The 21257-nt window shown below is 47.8% G+C and overlaps 1 protein-coding gene across 1 annotated transcript in view; it reads right to left on the bottom strand.

Moving 5' to 3' along the window:
- The window catches only part of lamc3 (laminin, gamma 3), a 37806-nt gene that overhangs the window by 10109 nt on the left and 6440 nt on the right, over positions 1–21257 (bottom strand). The window contains exons 3-12 of the mRNA XM_037265122.1: positions 15753–15883; positions 14607–14791; positions 12649–12837; positions 9310–9430; positions 7722–7820; positions 7390–7526; positions 7095–7214; positions 4614–4812; positions 2753–2856; positions 1119–1340 (exon numbers count right to left, since the gene is read on the bottom strand). Coding sequence (XP_037121017.1) covers positions 1119–1340; positions 2753–2856; positions 4614–4812; positions 7095–7214; positions 7390–7526; positions 7722–7820; positions 9310–9430; positions 12649–12837; positions 14607–14791; positions 15753–15883 — 1507 coding nt within the window. The remainder of the gene's footprint in view (positions 1–1118; positions 1341–2752; positions 2857–4613; positions 4813–7094; positions 7215–7389; positions 7527–7721; positions 7821–9309; positions 9431–12648; positions 12838–14606; positions 14792–15752; positions 15884–21257) is intronic.

The following is a 21257-nucleotide window of genomic DNA, read 5'->3' as shown; positions in this document are numbered from 1 at the left end:
GAGCAAGAACAAGCCGGCGAGTGTTTCGAGGAGAAAAAAAAGAGCCTGTCGCAACACAAAGAGCCGCAAGCAAATGAGACGTCCTTGGCGGAGTGGCGGCTAACCAATCTAATCAGGCACTCGTCAGAAAAAGGAGCAGAATAACGCCATTAAAAAAAAAAATAATCTAATTCAATTAAGGCTTTTGTAATTAATCAAAATCAATCAAATACATTTTGCTTCACACAATAAGCAATCATTTCCTATTTAATATACGCAATAGTGGCTGCTGTTCCGATTGTGTCCTGTGGGGGTCGGGAGCGAGCTTTCAAATGGTTGCCCCCACTTTCAAATCAATAAAGAAGAAACATTTTGATGTCTTGCCTGTGGACAAGTCATGCTAAAAAGAATTGAATAGCTATCAAATACATATGTTTTTATCCATTTTTTGCACTTTTATTACCTCCCTCCTACATACTTAATCAAATTGATAACAAACACAACGTAAGCGCCAGTCGCAGGCGAAGCTGGCGGCGTCTGTAAACTGGGTCGAGATTGAGGAACGATAAAAGATGGGATAAAAATCTGTCTGTCTTCTTTCTAAAGGGAGGGGGGTGGGGGGGGTGAGTTTGCTTATTTTTTCTTTTTTGCCTTTTCCACTCACGAGAGCGCGACTCCGTAAAAGACACTCCAAGAAGGCTTTGCGCACACACATCAATATAAATAAATAAATAAGCTTGCCGTGTTTGTGCCGCCCAACGGCTGCCGCGTTACTATTTTACAGAACATCGCCTGCGGGAAGTGAATCAGAAAACCCACACTTGGAAAGCAGCATAAAACAGAATTCACTTGTGAATTATGTATAGGGGGGAAAAAAAAGTGTCACATTTATGCTTTACAGCTAATCGTGGGGAGGACACTGGATGTTCCAAATCCATTTGCAGTAGGTGGAAATCTGCGACTTTTTTAGCTTTTTTTTAATTTAGTTTTACCCCTCCCAGACACCGTTTTAATGGATTGAAAAAAAAAATTGCAAACAAACACTATTGGTTTGCGATTAGGCCAAAACCATGTCTAATAAGAATAATTATTATTAATGATTTGGCACCATCTAGTGGCATCTTTTGGCAATCACATACCTGTCTCAGGGTGGCAAGTTCCGTGCTGATGGCAGTCGCAGGGGACACACGTGGAGAAGCGGCCGCCGTTTGGGACCTCCCGTGTGAATCCGGGCGCGCATCGCTCGCAGAACTGGCCGACGAACCCGATGGGACAGGTGCAGCTTTCCACCCAGGGGGCAGGGGGCGCCGTCTCGCCAGCGGATGCTGAGGCCAGATGGACCGCCGAGAGCTGGGATGTGTCTGGAGATGACACAAAAGCAAAAGACATTGTTGGGATTCCAAGGAAGCAGACATGCTAACCACCGCTAGCACCTCTGTGCTAATGATTTTCAACTTTTGTCCCACAGAGTGGACAAATGAGGGCCTTAATGAGGGCAAAATCTGGCGCCTCTGCGCTTAACATCCTCAGCAATTTCAACCCAAAACCGGAATTTGACTTCTCTGACATGCACGATTGATGGAGATCTTTTAACTCATCCAAATTCAGCGCCTAATTTCACACTTTTGACTCCTCTTCGGCGCTATTAAAATTCCAAAGGCGTGCCGCCGAGGAGGCAAGCCGGGCCGGGCCCGTCTTATTACGCCGGCGCTCCGCAAACGAAGGCGCCGTTCATTAAAACGGACAGAATGTCGGCACGGCCACTCGTTAGAAGCGGTCACGTCACGGTCCGCCTTCTTCGCTCACGTCGCCCTCATTACGCCGCCAATGGTTTTCATCTGTCTGCGGCCAAACGGGACGACGTCACGCCTCGGTCAGAGGGAAACGCCGCCGCCGCCGAAGCGCTCCTCACATGAAATGGAGAATCCTCATGAAAAATGATGACGGCTAAATGACCAGCGAGGTTGCCGCCACCCGTTTCTCGACATTTATGTCAAGCCGCTTTTAATGGGGAGGAAAAATGTAAACTCCAGGGGACACATGTTCCCTGTCTCCCTGCAGCGACATTACATGGAGGCCTGGCGGTGGATGCTCAGAGCAAAATGACTTTCCGCTCTCTTTTAATAAGAAAAAGAGCCCTCTATAACATCGTACTTTATACAACAGACTTTAAAAGCACACTTTAATAAAGTGTAGAGTTCAACGTGACATTTTTTGCTTCAGCACAATGGGAATTGTGCTGTGCCTTCTGGTGTTTGCGCCTTGGCCACAAGGGGGCAGTATGAAACAAAAATACACAGCAACTTTGATTTTGTAGGGGCGACTATCCCAAAAAAGGATATTAGCTTAGCAACGGTGTGCGTATCCACCACCCATTAAATATCTATGACTCATTTCTTTTACGACATCTTTTGAAATTGCCATTTTTGATAGCGTACACAGTTGTTGTTTTCTTCTCTAATGGCATCCAGTTGTTGCAGAGATGAAAAACGAAACCATTTCAAGAGTGAGTGAGCAACATTTGGGAATAACCGTCCTCTCTCCAGCGCTGGGTACAGCTCGCCGTGTTCTCCGCTCTTAAAATTTTATGCTCAAATCCTTTCTGCCGCATTCCAATTATTGATGAGCATGTGACAGTGCGTCGTCTACACAAGGAAATGTCCCAGAAACAAAAAAGGAAAAGCTTTCTAATTTGGGTTAAGGGCAGAAACTGTGAGAAAGTTTAAGAAAAGAAAAGCCCGGGTTGCGTCTGCGATGCTGTCAGGTAACTTACAATTGAGTCCTCCGGCATTGATGATGCGTAGCGCCGTCACGTTGCGCAGGAGCCGGCGAAACTCCACGACGGACAGCTTTGGCGTCATCTGGCTTTCATCAAGCCTGCGACGACACGAGAACACATCCTCTTAATTTCCCGCAGATTAAACAGCAGATGTGCAGCGTCTCTTTGATCACACTTTAGCCGCACCGCGCCAGTAATCTTCACATTTGGGGATGATTACAAGCTTCCCGCCCGCCACACACATCATGTGCCAAGATGTAAATGTGCTGACTCGGACATCTTCGGGGGCCTTGACGCTTGAGCTTTACCCAGACGGCTGCGGGATGATCTGTAAATGCCACGCGGCGACACATCTGACATGTACCGTAGCGCCGTGTTTGATTGCCGCCGCCGCAGTTGCTGCGTCAGCTCCCCTACCTGAAGACGAATCGCACATTCGCCGAGGCAAGTGCAGCGGTTGAAAAAGTTGAGATTGAACTTTGGTTAGGCAGATGTCAAAAATTCATATTGCTCAACAGGGTGGACAAGGCTAATGTTAGCATGAACAAATGTTTTGCCATCAATTGGGATTTCCCAATGACAACGTGAACAATTTGACCAGTCACGTGACTCGGGTCTACGTAAAACACAAGCCAAAGAACAAGCCAATTGAAATGTGGCGCCGAGCTTTGGCATTTCCGTCAGTGTCCATGACTGCGCTTCATGTATCGCCTCCCGTCTCATTAAAAGAGAAGCGATCACAAAGCGGGGTCCCTCCGAGGGGGCCGGCCGAGATAAGCGGGCACAGTGAACAAAGTCGGGCGCGGCGCTCGCCCCGAAGGGAGCGCCATTGTCCCGCCATAATCAGCGGCGAGCAGAGTGTGGCCGTCATTAAGACCGAGCTCGCTCCATCGGCAAGCCGCGAGATCATCATTGGACAAAAGAGCCGCACTCGTGTCAACACCACTTTTAGGGAAACAAACAGTGCTGAGCTCATTTGAGAGGATTGCAATTTTTTTTTGGGCTCTGAAATATGATCTCTCGCAATAAACGAGGATTCGCCGTAGTTGCTTTTCTCAAGTGGAGTGAGGCAAACAGGGCGGCGTTGTTTGCCCGGCTCAGCTCATCTCAACCAATCATCTCCTCCGCTTATCTTTTGGCCCACGGCTTAAATCCTCGCGGCGCAATTTCATCTACAGCGCCGCGATGGCGTGACGATCTTAGCACCCACCGCCTAACGTGTTTACCCGACTGGAATTTGGAGGCTGCTAGTCAAGAGACGGGACATTTTTCACAATAGTTCTACGATTTGGCACGCGTCCCCTCATCTTGAATGTCAAATTCCTAACGGCGGCTTTGAGTCTTTTTGTCGGAGAAATCCCTCTTTCGGCCCTCGTTAGGTTTTACGCACGGCGCAGGCGGCACACGCACTTTTGGCAGAAGGTTGCGTCACATTTTTGGCTTCTATGCTGAAGAATGAAAATAACTTTTAATCATGTTTTATTTAGAAATAAATGTTGTACTCTCCAGTTTTTTTGACGGTGTAATATTTCAATTTAATTTAATCTTTTTATCATCAAGTCCAAATACAGTGTAGTTTCTCTTGGCAAAAAATAGCGCTTCATTTTTTATTTTTATCATACGTACAACGCTACAAGTATTATTTCCTTTCCTGTGTGCCCCAACTGTAAGAGAATTTATTCTCGCCTGCGGCTGATCTATTCCCATTCCGAGCACGATTATATGTTCGGGGCAAGGCCGAGAACTTGTGGAATAAGAAAAACAATTGAGGAAAAAAAAAAAAAAAAAAAGGACTGCCATAGAGAACATATATGCGGGAGACAAGAATCCTCTGCTTGTAAGAATTTGTTTTTACCTGAGGAAAAAGGTTTGTTGCGGCGAGAGGGTAGGGTCGCCCTGTTGGGCACGGCCGGGCGTGAGTTCGGCGCCGAGCGTGATTCCGTCGCCGTCGAGCATGGCGGCGACGCGCTCGGGAAGCAGTTCCGGGCTCTCCGAGGTGAAGGTGACGGAGAGGAGCTGGCCGTAGCTGTGGCTCTGGTCACCCGTAAATTTGTCTAACAGACAAGCAAGTCAGCAGTTTGAAAAGTTTCAAATTAAATCCATAAGCGTTCACTCCTTAATGTGTGGAAAAAAACTGCAAAATGTTTTTTTTTTTTTTTTTTTTATCAGACAGCAGCAGCCTTTTTGAAATTCCAAACGGTAAAAAAAAAAAAAAAGCGCAGGACGGTGCAATTAAAAAGTTACACTCTTGCCTGTGATAAGTCTTTCCATATTTTTACATATCTTTCTTTTTTTCTGCTGGGGTAGGAAGATGCCTTTAATGACGCTCGTCGAGGGAGAGTGTTAAGCAGACGCTTTTACACCGGGGGAGGCAAAAAGCAATTTATAAAGCAATCCAGCATTGTCACATCGCAACATGCAAATAAACAGCAACTTTTGAATCATGATGAAATTGAAAAATCAGATTCAATAAAAACATGCAGAGCCCAGGTGGTTCATTGGAAAGGGCCTTCGAATGTTCTTAAGTGGTCGCCGCTTCGACGTCGTCAAGAGTGGTCATGGCGACCCGTTTTTTTTTTTTTTTTTTGCCTCACTGGAGTGCTTAGCTTGGTGTGAATGAAGCAAGCGCCGTGTCTCCTTGTGCTGCTTTATTTTTATGCTCCACTTAAAGATCCAAAACACAGGGAAAAGTTTGCGCTTCTTTTTTCCCGTTTTCTCGTGCACTAAATAAAAGTCGCTCCTCAAAGAAATGCTTGAAGGTCGGCTTGAACAAATGGAGACGCTTCCCTGTTTTGACCTCTCCCCAAAATAGACGTGTCTGTTTACCTCGTGCACTTGAACAAATAAACGCCTCCTCCCAATTAAATACCTCCCTGCTTGCATTGTGCGCTGGAATAAACAAACATTCCTCAGCACGGAGAGAGTCGCTTGCCATTTTCTGTCATCTGCCGGAAGAAATAAACACCTCTGCCCAAACAGATCTGTTTCTATTGTCCACTTGAAATAAGAAGTGTCTCCCCTCACTATTGTGTTTTTCATTTGAAAAAAAATTAAAGGCCTTTCCCCGCAATTTTTTTTTTGCTGTCCAATTTTTGAAACAAATTGAACAAATTACATTACAAACATGCATTGCAGTTCTAAAAAAAAAAAAAGGCCTCTCTCCCCAAAAAGGCATCTCCGTGTTTTTGCTTTCCATCAAATAAATATCTCAAATCGAGACTATAAACACCTCCAGTCTATTTCTGCGGTTCGCAAAAAAATGCCTCCCCCCAAATAGACGCCTGCACCCATTTGATTTTCCTTCTTTCCTCGGTGGCACTTTTCTTTCCTCGCCAGATTGCATAAGGGCCTCAAGTGAGATGACCCCACCCCTCCACCCTCAAGTCCTACTCGGCAGCTGCTCTCCACCGGTCGGACTGGCGGCGGCGCCGCGGGGGACCCCGAATCCGCCTGTGTCAAGGATCAAGCAGATGTCCGGGATCACGCTTGTGTCCAGCCAACTGCTATCATACCGCTAAGTTTGTTGCACTTGACAATGCAAGATGTCCACGCCAAATGAAAAACGGATGCTGAAGCGCCCAAGAGTGACGTCCCCACAATTCAGCCGCCCCCCCCCGCACCTCCCTCCATCTTACTTTCACGCTATCCGCGGAGCTGTCGCCGCCAAGTCCGACACCCCCACTTGTCAGCCGCCATTTGGGAAGGCACCAGCGTGACGCGTGGTCCCGCCGAGTGTCGGCTTATGTCTCGGGAGCCGTGTGAATGGCTAAGACCATCTTTGGTCCGCTTGGAATTTCTTAAAAAGGATTGATGGAATCCCGCCCTCCTGGTGACTGCCGAGGGTGGCGAGCGGCCGCGCAAATCCGTTCACATAAATCTGACAATTTGCGTCCGATAACATGGTAGCAACAACAGAAAAAAAAAATGGGGGAATGTTGGATTTAGCTAGTTATTTCGCATTTCGGCACAAACCTCGGCGGAGGCGTCGTTTAACGGGCTGCCCCGCCGGAGGGGTTTGGCGAGCGGCGAGAAGCCGCCTCGGTAACGCAGCCAATTTCCACTTTGTCGCCGCTCCGGCGCGGTCAATTCCTTCAGGCCTTCGCTGCCGGGGCAGCTGATAGAAATGAGCCCTAAATCCTGCGGCGGGGGCCGGCTTATTCCCTTATCTTCTAATGGTTGCGATAAAGGATTGGGACGGACAAAATATCCGCACTTGGACACACTGCCAAAAAAGCGCATTTCATCTCAGACGAGCATTACAGATGCTCCGCCGTAGAAATGAAGGGCCAAAAATAAGACGGTAAACATATTAATGGGCTTCCACGCGTGCACTCACCCGGGGCTCTGTAGTAGCCGAGCTCGTCCTCTGAGAGAGGCAGCAAATAGACTTCGCCTTCCTTCCACAGCAGGGGGTCCAGCTGACCCCCGGAGAATTCGCCCAGCCAACCGTCCTGATCTGGACTCGAGAAAGAGCAAAAGCCATCCAACACCGGGCCAAAGGATCTTGGACGTTGAGCTCACACATGTGTCCAGTTGGATTATTTGGCGTTTGGTCACATTTTGTGTGTCCCAACATTCACCATCGGCTATCAAACACACCAAAAATCAGAAAAAAAATATCTGCCCTTTACCTTCCATAAAATCCGAAGTAATGTTGACGGCCACAAAGCGAGCAGATGAGGAACACGCCAGCGAGTGCCCGAAGCAGAAACACGGCTGGCAGCCGGCCGGGTTGTTTTCTTGCAGGTTGAAGAAGCCTGGCTTGCATCTGCACAAATCAAATGTTTTGTCTTTTCACCACGCAAGGCCATTTTGGGTCCAAATGGAGCACAGCTGTGAGGAACTGCGACCCCACTGGGACTCAACTGCGGCCAGGCATGTGAGGTCAGGCTCAATATGGCCGCACATGTCGTCTTGCTGCCGACTCCGTTTATATACGAGAAAGTCGACTTCGACGCCTCACCTGCCGCAGCCTCCCCCCTCAACGTTGGCCTTGCAGCGGCAGGCGCCGTCCAGCGGCGCGCAGTCCCCCGCGCTGCCAGCGGGAGCGCACTCGCACGGCCTGCGAACAGACAGCAAGTCGACAAACAATGAGTCAGCCAGCCGCCCGAAAAGAAGAAAGAAACAGGGGAAAAAGAGGTGCCGGACGGCCTTTTGCGATTGATTGCTTTTGTTTGGAACAGCAAATCTAATTTTAATGAGAGGCGCTATTGCAAATAATTTAATTATCTGCCAGCAAAAGCGTCTCCCCTTTGTTTCTGCTCCAGTGGGCTGAATAATTCACACTGCTGCTCAGACACATGATTTTTCAGCATCTATGATGGAAGGAACTCTGTGTGTGTGTGTGTGTGTGTGTGGCCGTCTACATCCTCCCCACGTTTCGCAAAATCTAATCTGTGTAATAAATGGCCATAAGGTAAGCGAAGCTGTGATGCATCGGTGTCCTCCTATCTCATTCCGACGTGTGCGCGTCCCACAAAGGATTTGAGCAAATAAAGCATCAAATAAACAATAAATAACGGCTGATGTGATCCCTCCTTGCGTTGATTCGATTTAAAGTGGAGGAAACGATATGGAAGAAACAGCTCGAGGCGAGTGCGCTCGTTAGCGTTAATTGGCGCGCGACTTTGTCTCAAAGTAGAAATCGCGACGAGCGTGTCAAACGCTGACTTCCGATGTTGACGCGTACCTAATGTTGTGGCCGATTTGGCACGTAATCAAGATTCCCATCATTAACATTCCGTCCGGCAGGTGGTGCGGGTCAGAGAGCGCTGCCGTGGACGTACGCACGTTGAATATCAACTAGAGGGGAAGAAAACGTGGCCCTTGCGCTCAAGTCATCGTCGAGCATATTTAGAATAATAAGAGGACCGATTGCATAATGATTGAAAAGTCAGCCATTTTGGTTGGAAGCGAATATTTTAAGCTCGTTTTAGGACAAATGAGAATTGCAATGTGGTCAAAATGATGTCGCATGAGAGACCTCGTTTTTTTGCTTGACTTGTTCACAGTCAACAAAAATGCCAAATTTGTCATATTTGACTAAAAATGTTTTTGTTGGTTTTTTGGGCATGGCAGTCGAAGGATCATATTTTTCTCCTGCTTCTCCATCTCTCCCGTGAAGTTTAGCTGATGGATGTGGTCACCATGGCAACAAGGTGGTTTGGTCGGAGGTCATCTACGTGCGCACGACGACGCGCTAGCAAGCGCGGCGCGGTGGGTGGCTGGCTAGGGATGGGGAAAAAATGACAGGAGGCTGTTCTACAATGTTTTTTTGTGTGAGCTCTCTACAGTCAGCTGCAGCGTTGGGATTTGCTGCTAAAAATATGCTAATGTCATCCGCTAACTAATGCTCTTATGCAAACGTGCTGCAGGTGATAATGCTGTTGTGCGTGCCGCTCATGTCAAATACGTAAACATGCCGCTTGGCGGGAAGTCGCCAACAAACAAAAATTGTAATCCTGACGCTATTTCTGGAGGAGACTTTGGTGAAAATGACGCTTTGCTTTAGCGCCGAAATCTTAACATCGCTCGGTCGGCGGCCTTCTCACCTGCAGCCACCGGGGCCGAGCGAGTGGAATCCCGGGCGGCACGCGTCGCACTTGTCGCCCGTCACGCCTCGGCCGCCGCACGCGCATCGTCCCTCGCCATCGCACTGCAGACTCGCCGAACCTGTCGGGCCAACGGCGGCGGTTACGGCGGGAAGACATAAAAAGGAGAAAATGGCCGGCTGTGAGGATTACGGCCGCGGGCGGTCGATACGCGCTTAATCAATTCCGGGAATAGCAGAACACCTGCTATCGGATTTGCGTTAGGGAAAGAGGCGTCCGGGCGAGCGGGAAATTATGTGGACGCGCCACCCGCTCGGCTTAATGGAGAGAAAAGAGCGGCTGGGGCATTGCGGCCGGCGGCGGATGGAGTCTGTTATCGCCCATGATCGTTAGGCGGGACAATCGCCTTGCACCGCTGAGGAATTACATCGCAAAAATCGCCATCCTCCGCCAGTAGCGAGCTCTCCGGAAAATCAAAGGGAGGTGGTCTCTGTTTCTACATTAATGAACGTTGGTGTACTGATGTCACGGTGTTGAAAGAGTTTTGCAGCCCTCTCCTAGAAACACTTTTCATAAACTGCCGGCCGTTCTATTCACCACGGGAGTTCTCCTCGATCGTCATGGCGGCTGTTTACATCCCACCACACGCACGTGCGAGTGAAGCCACGCAGATGCTGGCTGACCAGGTAACAGACATGGAGAAACTTCTACCAAACTCACTAATCATTGTTCTGGGTGATCTTAACAGGGCGAACCTCGCACACGAACTCCCCAGATACAAACAGCACGTAACGTGTCCCACCAGAGGGGCACAGACTCTGGACCACTGCTACACCGTGATCAAGGATGCATACCACTCTGCGGCTCGTGCAGCTTTAGGACTCTCGGACCACTGTCTAGTTCATCTGATCCCGGCCTACAGGCAGAAACTAAAAACTTCTAAGCCTGTGGTGAGGACTGTGAGGAAGTGGACAGTGGAGTCAAGGCAGGACCTCCAAGCCTGCTTTGACTGCACCGATTGGGGAGCTTTCGAAGCTGCAACTTCAGACTTGCATGAACTCACTGACACTGTCACATCATACATCAGTTTTTGTGAGGATCTGTGTGTGCAGACTAAGACCTTCTGCACGTACAACAACGACAAACCTTGGTTTACACCGAACCTCAGGAGGTTGCGCAAAGTCAAGGAGGAGGCCTTCAGGAGCGGCGACCGCGACCTGTTCAGGCAGACCAGAAACACACTGAACCGAGAGGTCAGGAAAGCCAAGAGGTGTTACGGGGAGAACCTGAAGAGACACCTCTCTGCCAATCCTGATCCCTCAACAGTGTGGAAAGGTCTGCAGAGCATCACGGGCTACAAGAAACGAACCCCCCGTCCTGTGGAGAGCCCAAGGCTTGCTGACCAGCTGAATAAGTTCTACTGCAGGTTTGATCGGTCCTCCCACACAACGGGACTTCCTGCAGCACAATCTACATACTCACCTCTCCCCACAACTGCTCTGTCCACACCTCTATCATCGTTGTCACCCACTCTCTCTCTTGCAGAGGCCGCGCCCGCACTCCAGGTCCGCGAGGAGGAAGTGCGCCAGATGTTCCGGAGACAAAAGACCAGGAAGGCACCGGGCCCAGACGGCGTGTCACCTTCCTGCTTGAAAGTCTGCGCTGAACAGCTGGCGCCCACCTTTGCACGGATCTTCAACCGTTCTCTGGAGCTGTGTGAGGTGCCCTCGTGCTTCAAGAGCTCCACCATCGTTCCAGTGGCCAAGAAGCCCGCCATCACAGGTTTGAATGACTATAGACCCGTCGCACTGACATCTGTGGTCATGAAATCTTTCGAGAGGTTAGTGCTGAACCACCTGAAGGAGGTCACGGGCCCCCTGCTTGACCCCCTCCAGTTTGCCTACCGGGCAAACAGGTCAGTGGATGATGCGGTCAACATGGGACTGCACTACATCCTGCACCACCTGGACACTCCAGGAACGTACGCCAGGATCCTGTTCGTGGACTTCAGCTCGGCGTTCAACACCATCGCTCCTGACATCCTCCAACAGAAGCTCATCCAGCTTGCGGTGCCTGCCCCCACCTGTCAGTGGATCACCAGCTTCCTGACCAACAGGAGACAGCGTGTGAGGCTGGGGGGCATCACATCTGACACCCGGACCACCAATACTGGAGCCCCTCAGGGGTGCGTCCTCTCCCCACTGCTCTTCTCTCTCTACACCAATGATTTCTCCTCAGATGACTCTCCTGTGAAGCTCCTGAAGTATGCAGACGACACCACTCTCATCGGACTGATCCAGGACGGTGATGAGACTGCGTACAGACAGGAGGTGGAGCGGCTGGTCCACTGGTGCAACCAAAACCATCTGGAGCTGAACCCGCTCAAGACCGTGGAGATGACAGTGGATTTCAGGCGAGACCCTTCACCACTTTTACCCCTCACTATCCGCAGTAATACTATTCTCTCCACAGACACCTTCAAGTTCCTGGGAACCACAATCTCTCGGGACCTGAAATGGACCGGCCACATAGACTCTGTCCGGAAGAAGGCCCAGCAGAGGCTGTACTTCCTGAGACAGCTCAAGAAGTTCAACCTGCCGCGAGAGCTTCTGAAGACCTTCTACACTGCCATCATCCAGTCTGTCCTCTGCACCTCCATCACTGTCTGGTTTGGATCAGCCTCCAAACAAGACAAGCACAGACTGCAACGGACAATCAGGACTGCAGAAAAGATCATTGGAATCAACCTCCCTTCTATCCAAGACTTGTACCTGTCCAGGACCAGGAAACGTGCAAGGAACATCTCTACAGACCCTTCTCACCCAGGTTGCAGTCTGTTTGAACTACTCCCCTCCGGACGGCGTTATAGAGCTCGGTACGCCAAAACCAGCAGACACCGAGACAGCTTCTTCCCCCAGGCTGTTGCTCTGATGAACTCACACCACTCATAGAGTCTCAGAGGCATTACTGTGCAATAACATCCTGCTCTTCACACCTTTTGAATTTGTCTACACTGTTTTTGCCATTATTCACATGTCCTGAGTGTTGTTAGTCACCTATATGTTGAACAGAGGGTGTGTTTTACCGAAGTCAAATTCCTTGTTTGGCACGCTCAAACATGGCGAATAAAAACTCTTGAATCTTGAATCTTGAATCTTCTGCCGGGGAAACGTAAAAAATAATCGATTCAATAAAGCATGAGTTAGGGTTTCAAATGAGTGTTTTGGAACAGGGTTATGCATTGGAATGAGCTATTCATGTCACAGTTAGCCTTCCATCCGGTTCGCGAAAAGCTAGCGCACCATTGCTAGATTTTTGTTTTTGGATGTGTGGATTCACCGTTGGCGTTGCAGTTGCAGGGCAGGCAAGGTTGCTCAGGCGACGCCCGGTAGTGGTTCTCCCGGCAGCGCTCGCAGTGAGCGCCGTCCGTGTCGTCCCGGCACGCCAAACAGCGCCCCCCGCTGCCCGTGCTGCGGTACTGCTCCACGTCAAAGACGCAGCGCTCTGAGCGCCCGCTGCACTTGCACCCTGAAGGTCAAAGAAATAAAAATCCCAAATGAGAGGAGACGTGCGCCGATGCGGGGCCGTCGTGGGATCGGATGATCGTTTCCAAGCCGGCTGCTAATCTCATTTCACACGGGCCTAATGAGGAGCCGCTCGGCCGTCGGGGGGGGGAAGTTGAGATAGCGTAATTTGTAATTTGTGTTGATACAAGAGCAAATTAGTCATCTGATAAGGCGGCATCGTAGCGCCGAGCTGCAAATCCCTCTCCGGTTTTTGCCCGGCCACCCTGAGGGGGGATTTCGGTGAAATTGCCCGTTTTATTATGACTACGGCTGGTTCTGGTGTGCTACTATTAGCCATATGTCGAAGCTCAATGCTGATAAGCCAGCTACAAAGCGGCTTGGAAAGAAAATCTCAAATGTTTTGCCAAAGTTGATTGGTGGGCCACAATTAATTGAATATGGAGTCATTTTCAAATGAGGTTTTTCATTTTCAAGTTGAGGTTTTTAAGTTACGGCTTTTGGGTTGTTTCAAGGGGCAACTTTTGGAGTAGTCAACGGTTTCTCTCTAAGCAAGCAGCACAAATGGGATGCATGCATGCAGGTGGGGAGAAATATAGTATTTCCAGCAGCGGCCGCGTTGTCATTGCTCTTTAAGCGGCCGCGCGCTAACGTCTCCTCGGAGGCTCTTAGCGCAGCACATCAGAGTCCCATTGGCCGCTTCTGAGCACTCTTTAATTTGCATAACGCGACCCCGCAGGAAGTTGGTGTTGCCCCAGTATGGCTCCTCTGGGCTCGGTCTGCTGGGCATTAGCCCGGTTGAGAAAGTGACGCTCACTTTTATATTTTGCGGCCCCTCGAAAAAGGGAATATGCCCATTATTAGGTATGCAAACAATTTATTCACTCAACTGCAGATGGAAAAGTGTATATGATGCAAAGTTTTTATATTTATTTACATTGTTTTTTGATTTACTTTTCTCATTCATTAGTTGGAAGTCTGTAAATTGCTAGCATGCTAACTAACTAGCATGTTTCTGCATTTGAACCAAATGGCCACCATTTCATTTTTATAGTATTAAATGAGCTCAACTTAATGTTGCGTAATTACAAGATATGACTCGTGAGTTTGTTCTTATTTATGCTACTGGGGATTAGCAGAAACTAAAGCAAGTGCATGATGGTGCCTAACGCGCCATTACAAAGACTGAAGCGACACGATTTTTACACAAAGGCCCGACTTCACATTGTGTTTCTTCCCTGTGATGTAGACTAGCGCTGATTAAGTCGCCATATTATTGAAAGCGTCTGCGTCTCGGAATTAAGAGGAGGAGTAATTAAAAACAAGCCCGCTGCAAAATCGACTTCAATGTAGGCTCTGTGTTTTTATTTCCCCCAAAGCGAGCCAATTCCGAGTCCTCGCTGACAGCCCTCCGTCAAAGCGTGATGAGCCAAGACTGATAAACATTCCCATTCTCAAACACCGATGATGCTTCTGGCAAACAGATGTGCAAAGCTACGTCAAATGTACGCGTCCGCACAAAGAACACAGATGCCGCTTCAAAGGTACAGTGCGTTCCAGAATTTCCGCATATTTATAGCATGTACCACAGCAGCCTTTATTTAGTTTGTTTTGAATTCACGTCATCCTGTAAGCTGGTCGCACGCTTTTAGAAGCCACATTTTTTAAATCACGACTCAAAAGTTCAACTTTTGATAGAACGAAAGCAAATACGTGACTAGACTAATTCATGAATTCGTTCATATTTGGGTGTTTGGCGGCAACGTCACTTACGCAAGCACTCATTGGCCGACTCCCCCGTGGCCCTCGCCCATGGCCTGTCCCGGTAGAAGGGCTGACATATCTGGCAGTCGTCTCCGGCTGTGTGATGCTGGCAGGCGCAGACCAGACGTCCGTCTTGGTCATCGCTTGTAGGTTCGGCCCACACGCACTCGCTGGCGTGGCCGTTGCACTTGCATCTGAGGACGACACGTGTGTGTGTTAACGACTTTGAATGTCAATCAATCAATACAAATTGATGAAATGAGTAGCCTCTCACTTGGCCAATAAATCAGGCAAGCTATCAAAATACTAGCCGACCAGCTAATTAGCCAACCGGCAACCTGACCCATAAAAGCTCCCCAAAACACCAGCACGTGTCAAATTATGATTGCGTTGAGCATTTTGCATGTGAGGAGGTGTCAGCCGAGTCCTCCCGGCGCCGTCCACCATCTCGTGGCAGCGTCAGCAGGTTCTGTCAAGCCACTGCGACCAGTCTCGTCAATGACTGATGCCCGAGCGTCATATCGCTCGCTATACTGAAGTTGGCCCCAGGCTTGGCTTATTGGTGCTGTCAATCACACAACAGTGCCGGAATAAATTTCAAAGTGCCGGCAATACGCATCAAATGTCAACAGAAAGGCCGTTTTGCTTGTAATTCTTGTAATGTCCGGGCAACGTGCGTGCTTTGATTAAAATGTCACGGGCCCGGGCACTCGGCGTTTCTGAAGGTGTCGTGAAAGCGGCATGTGTCTCCTGACTAACACGTTGTCATGCGGGTCTCCTCCCTCAGGTGTCGAGACGGTGCCGGGCGATCTGTCACGGTCGCTCCGCTGAGCCTGAGCGGCCGTGACAGGTGTCAGATCAATTTGAGACTCCGGCTGAAGGCTTCGTCGCAAATATTTAACAGCTATTTCTTCAGCGAGAGTGGTAAACAACTGCGAGTCTTGCTACATACTGAACTTTGCTGAACCCAGAAAAACTCGACCCAAAACAGCAGCGGCTAGCTTGAACGTGTCAACGGGGAATCAAATGTGGAGGCGAAACACGACATTTTTATTGGAACCTTTTTGGCTTTCATGAGTTAGCTAACTATTTAACTCTGTTGCTAGCCAAATCAGCAGCATGATAAAACGTTGCGCATTTTCAGGCGTCCGTTACCTGCCGCCCACGGAGAAATCCGAGACGGCGTAGAAATAGGAGCGCAACACTTTGGCGTCCTTGAAGACCTCGTCACCAAAAGTGTTGAGCCTGTCCAACGAGATGAGCAAGTCGGTCGCTGTCACCCATTCCTGCAAAACAAACAAAAATGGATGGAAAACAAGTTTGGGGCATCTGCCATGTGACCCCTATTAAAAATCACAGACAACAGGGATTAGTCTCTGGAGGTTGGGCGCCACTCTTCTACTTTTGTAAATACGACACAAAGTCTACAAGGAAGTGCTCGTGCTGCCCTCTTTGATATGATTTGTAGCTCCTCTGTTTTTTGAGTCCGCCGCAAAGGTAAAGACGGGATGGAGCGAGAAGAAAGCGCAGGCGGGATGACAAACACGGGAAGCGTAAACAAGAAGAAGAAGACGACAGAAGTGAGGCGAGGTAAAAGAAAGGGGAGCGCTTGATGCCAGGAATGGCTGCGAACAGTCAAAGAAAACGGGTATATTGAAGCGGATGGCCCCAGAGAAAGTTTGATTTCTGGCTGCTTTGTGACTTTGGGAGTCTTTGAAAAGTGCCACCGGGAGCGATGCAGTCGCGTCTTTGTTGTACTAAACCAATTAAGAGCGCTTAGACAATCAATGGCCACCTACTGCATTTAGCCTAAAGGCATCCTTTTCACGTCAAAGCCCATGCTAATTAGCCAGTTGTCACCTCGTATCCAAACGTGACCTTTAAACAAGTTCTCCTGTCGCTAAACAACCACTGAACTGTGTTTTCGACAAATATCTACAATGGCTGCCATCGTCTGCCCGTCAAACATGACAGTGAATGCTCGTTTACGTTCTATGTATGTCGGTAGGAGCTAAGGTTAGCTCAGGGTGTTAGCGGAGAGTTTTAGGTGTCTTACTGGTAAAATAAAAAAACAACGAATGCTTCAGAAACCTTAACACTGTCTGGAAAGGACGCTAGGTTTGGAGGTCAATCGTGGCTACGTTGGTCAGGAGATCGCTAGCTAGCTAGCTCGGCAGTTAGCTAGGCACTCAGCTAGGCGGTTAGATGGATAGATCATGTCAGAGGTTAAAATGACATTTATCTACAACATAAAAAAAAAGTGTCAGTGACGGTGTCAGTGGCATTAGGCGTGCGGCGTCCTCTGCGTCGGCCTCACGGGAACTCATGCATATTTCATTCGGCTTAAAAACCTGCAAATGCATCCTGCCTGTTTTATTAGCATTTTAATCCCTCCGCGCCACCGCCACTTGTGCCTCGGGCCTGAAGAGACTTTCCCATACGCGGCCACTTCACACACACTTCACTCGCCAGCTGTAAAGACACACACGCGCACAGCCGCGAGCACGCGCTGCATAAAGGTCAAAACAAATTACAATCCCAAAAAGATACACTTGGGGAATATGCATCTGCATACGGAGTATATCATATTAGGATTTATTAGATGATGTTGCTGCAATGGACTGACCTTGTAACAAATCATATTTACGCATTTTTAAAGCACGCCAGTTAGAGCACCATAAAGTCATTTTGCCTCAAAATGGCACTTAGGATAAAAAGCATCACTATGAAGCCACATTTAATGTTTGGCCTCGTACTGAGCGATTTTGCTCTTAGTACATTAGTCGGTCGCTCGCAGCCATACGCCGCATTCTGATACGCTGCGGCATCAAGATTTTTTTTGTAATCAGATCGATGGATCAATATTAGGCCAAAATTCGATATTGGGATTTGTTTGTCCACCTTCCTACTTTCTGTCCTCGCCCTCTGTAAAGCGGCCCGGAATGACAATGAACCGAAGGAGGGGAGTTCCATATTGGAGACGTGGCCAAGTTCAGCAATTAAATTAAAAAGTGATTAACTTTGGGAATGGAGGGCATGACTCCGGGTTGGGGGGCGGAGACGAGATGACACCCGTTCCTGGAGGTTAAAACAACAGCGGCGCAGACATGTACGATAGCCTCGGAATCTTTGTGGCCGCTAATTGAATCATGAATGTTTGCGAAAAGCACCGGCTGAATCGCAGCCGACGTCAGCGCCTCCCCCGTACTGTACGGCCGAGCGGAATGTGAAAGTTAATTAAGCTTTTGCTGTGATTTGCACAAATAAAAAGTAATGGTGCTGACTGGAATGCTAATTAACCTAAAGGAACTCTCCTTTCTGTGGAAGAAGTGCTATTTAGAGGCCAGTCTGCTGGCTTTTCTTTTCACAATTAGCACCGTTCCCTCGAGCTTGACTAATAGCGCTTCTCCGCCATCACGCTCAGTGGCTACCAGATGAATGACCCTGTTATGTTTTTTTGTTTGCATGGCTGATCCATTTTATATCAATAACGATGCGTCCGATCAGTCAACAACATGAATGAAATCGTTTAAATGGAGCTGGTGGTGGTTATTAGTAAGCTAGCTCGCGGTCAGGAATAAGAATTCCATCAAATTTGAATACAAAATATATCAAAACTACCCATACGGGTGAGTTAAGGTTACAAAGAAATGGGTTACCGGGTTATCAGGATTGCCGTGGTGGGTGTTACTATTCAGCGGTGTTCCCCACGGAACCCGCCCACAACCAATCTTCAGCTTAATCTGCTTCGTGAAAATAATGAACCCAATCCTGGGTAAAGTTACCCAATCTGCTCTCGCCAGCGAGTAGGTTAAGAAAACAACTCAGCATTTTTTTTGTGTGCGCACAGAGGGAAAATGAAGTGCTGACTGTTAAAGCCTCCTCGGTCCTGCCTTCCCGTTATTCCCTTCTGGCTCCGTTACGCTTCGAATACATAATCCAGCAAATTCACAAACCAACTTGCACCCTCGGAAACACAGCGCGAATTCACAGCTTTAATAGGCCATGTGAAAGGGCTGATAATACCTCCCTCAAGTAATTAGCGTCTCCCAAAGACTTCCTCTTTATTGGATTTGACCACAAGTTTAACATTTCAGACTCGACTGGCTCTTTGTTTCTCTTTGGCTCTTGCAACTGTCACGACAAGAAGCCAATGGAACTTGATGTGTAAACAGAGCAAAAGCCACCCCACTGAAAAGCAATTCTTCAGGTTCCATCTCAAAGAGGGTGTTCAAGTGGCTCCGAGTGCAGCGATAAGGCTTGGCAGGAGAAATCAAGAGGCCACATACAAAGGTGGATGGAGTGAGAGGCCATTTCAGAGAAGAGCACTTCATTTGCTGGCTCCAAACATCCCCCAGGGCAGACAGTGGCACATTTACACCAGATGTTGCCCCTCCAGCGGGACCTTTGACCTACGGGAACCTCATCATGGCGTGTCACAGAGTTGCGCTCCCAGGTGGTTTCAATCCCGTGTCTCTTTGAAACATGCTACCAGGTCAGAGGTCGTCCAGCCTCTTCCAATTCCAGCCATTTGTTTTCTGGAGTGCCCGTTGTCATGATGCTAGCAGGGAGTTGGAGTTGACTTTGAGGTATACTTTGGAATGCTCCAAGGCGAAGAAGAAGCATTCGCATTCCCAACGTTGGATGATTTAAAGGTATCGGTGGCCGGATGTGCCACACTAAAGCAAATAAATAGAGAAATAATTCATATAAAGATTTAATATGAATAAGATTAAATAAATAAATAAATAAATAAAAATAAGATGAATTAGATTACATAAATAAATAAATAAATAAAAATAAGATGAATTAGATTACATAAATAAATAAATAGATAAATAAATAGGTTCTGGGTTCCTAATAAGGAAAAACCAGGCTTGCATTGTATAAAAGCATCATGAGACGTCGTCCGTTCCGGTCGACTGGTCAAGCGGCAATCCGTTTGACTTTGTGTAAACAACTTTCACTCTGGAAAATAAAGGTTGTTTCGGGCCAAATTCCAAACGGCGCCACTTCAGTGTGATTAACCGAAAAGTGCCTTTCGCCAATCGTGTCATCCCGGCGTGCGGTGTTCTAATTTAACGACCCATAAAACATAACGGCGGGACATTGACGCTAAATGCCAAGCGGAGTCGCCGTAAATGACCGATGGCCTCGTCTCTTCCCACGGGTGACATTTGTTTTGCTTTCGCTTAAAGCCGATAAATGTTTGCTTCGATGGAAAAAGAGCTAATACTCGTTGGACTTTGCACTATGGAGAGGAAACATCTGCAGTCACCAACTCGGTTTGTTTCTTTGCACAAAGCCACATATGAATAATTTAAATGGGTGATATTATGGAAATTTTACCCTTTTATGTCTTATATACAAATACAGTGCACCCCCGCTTATGTTCTCTTTGCTAATGGACTTTCTTGTGCTTGTGTTGTCTGCTCTGTGTGTGACTGTAAAGTATCAAATATAATATATAAATAAATACTGAATCATATTTGATATGGTGGTCCTATATCGCACATTTCCACCTGTTGCAGGTCTATTTGGAAGGTATCCCCTGCGATAAACTCTGATTTTATTATAATTGCTTTTCGATGATGTCCAGCAGGGACATTTTATTGTATAGCCGAGAAAGAAACTTGTGTTCCATTGTCGGTAGTAAATCGTACTTATTGAGTCTAATCCTCTGTCTCATATGCATAATCCACCTTACCTGTTCAAAATGAAAACATAGCCTGGACTCAGTCAAAGCAGCACTGCCAATATTCTCATAAAATTCCGAACATTTGTTGTTTTTTTTGTTTCTTAGCTTGCTATTTTTTTTATCATGCAGTTGTGGTCTTGTGTGAATCCAAGCGCACTTTATTTTGCTCGCCTCGGTAGGGAACAACTACTGTCACCGTTGGAGAAAAACATGCGACGCCGCATTTAATTTGACGATTCTCTTTGTACCAAAGATTGTTTGCGGTTTTGCATAGAGGATGCGCTCTTTTGCTCATGACAACACCTGTCCAAAGGAAGGAAAAAAAAACACTCGAGGGGCCATTTAATGGGGACCTAGTATGGAGAATAAACTTTTTAATTGCTAGTATACAAAGCGTTGGGTCTCTGGAGTGTCTCTGTATTGGTGTTTTGTAATATTAGCATTTGGTACTGTTAGCATTAAGCTGGCATTTAGTGAGCCAAAAATGAAAAGCTTTGGTTGAACATGTTGATGAGTAAATGTCGGTCCTCAAAGACATGTTAGGGAGCTGTTTTAAAATGTGGAGAACAAAATCACAATAGACATTTTCACACCTACGTCAAAGTGCCAATAGCTCCCGCGTCACCGAAGGTAAACAAACCCTTCCGTCGCATTGACCAAGCGGAGTCGCTGAGAAAACACGGCCCATGGCTTGAATGATAATTAGGACTTTATAGGAGTTTATTTGACGCCACTTGCGGGAGGAAAACTGCCACTGAGGGAGACCGTAATTTACATTTCAACAGGTAATTTAATAGACACGGTGGATATTCAGAAATAGTTATTGTGATCATGAGGGACCGATTGATTAAATGACTTTTGTGTTGCTCGAATTTATGGCAAAGACGTGCTGCTTTCACACGCTGCTGTGGAGGAGATGTTAGCTAGCCGGCTAACTGGTATGTTTTGGCTACATTTCTAGA

The sequence above is a fragment of the Syngnathus acus genome, chromosome 12 (genome assembly GCF_901709675.1).
Source record: "Syngnathus acus chromosome 12, fSynAcu1.2, whole genome shotgun sequence".
NCBI lineage: Eukaryota > Metazoa > Chordata > Actinopteri > Syngnathiformes > Syngnathidae > Syngnathus > Syngnathus acus.
The sequence above is the reverse complement of the archived record's forward strand: the minus strand, read 5'-3'. Positions and strand labels throughout refer to the sequence as shown.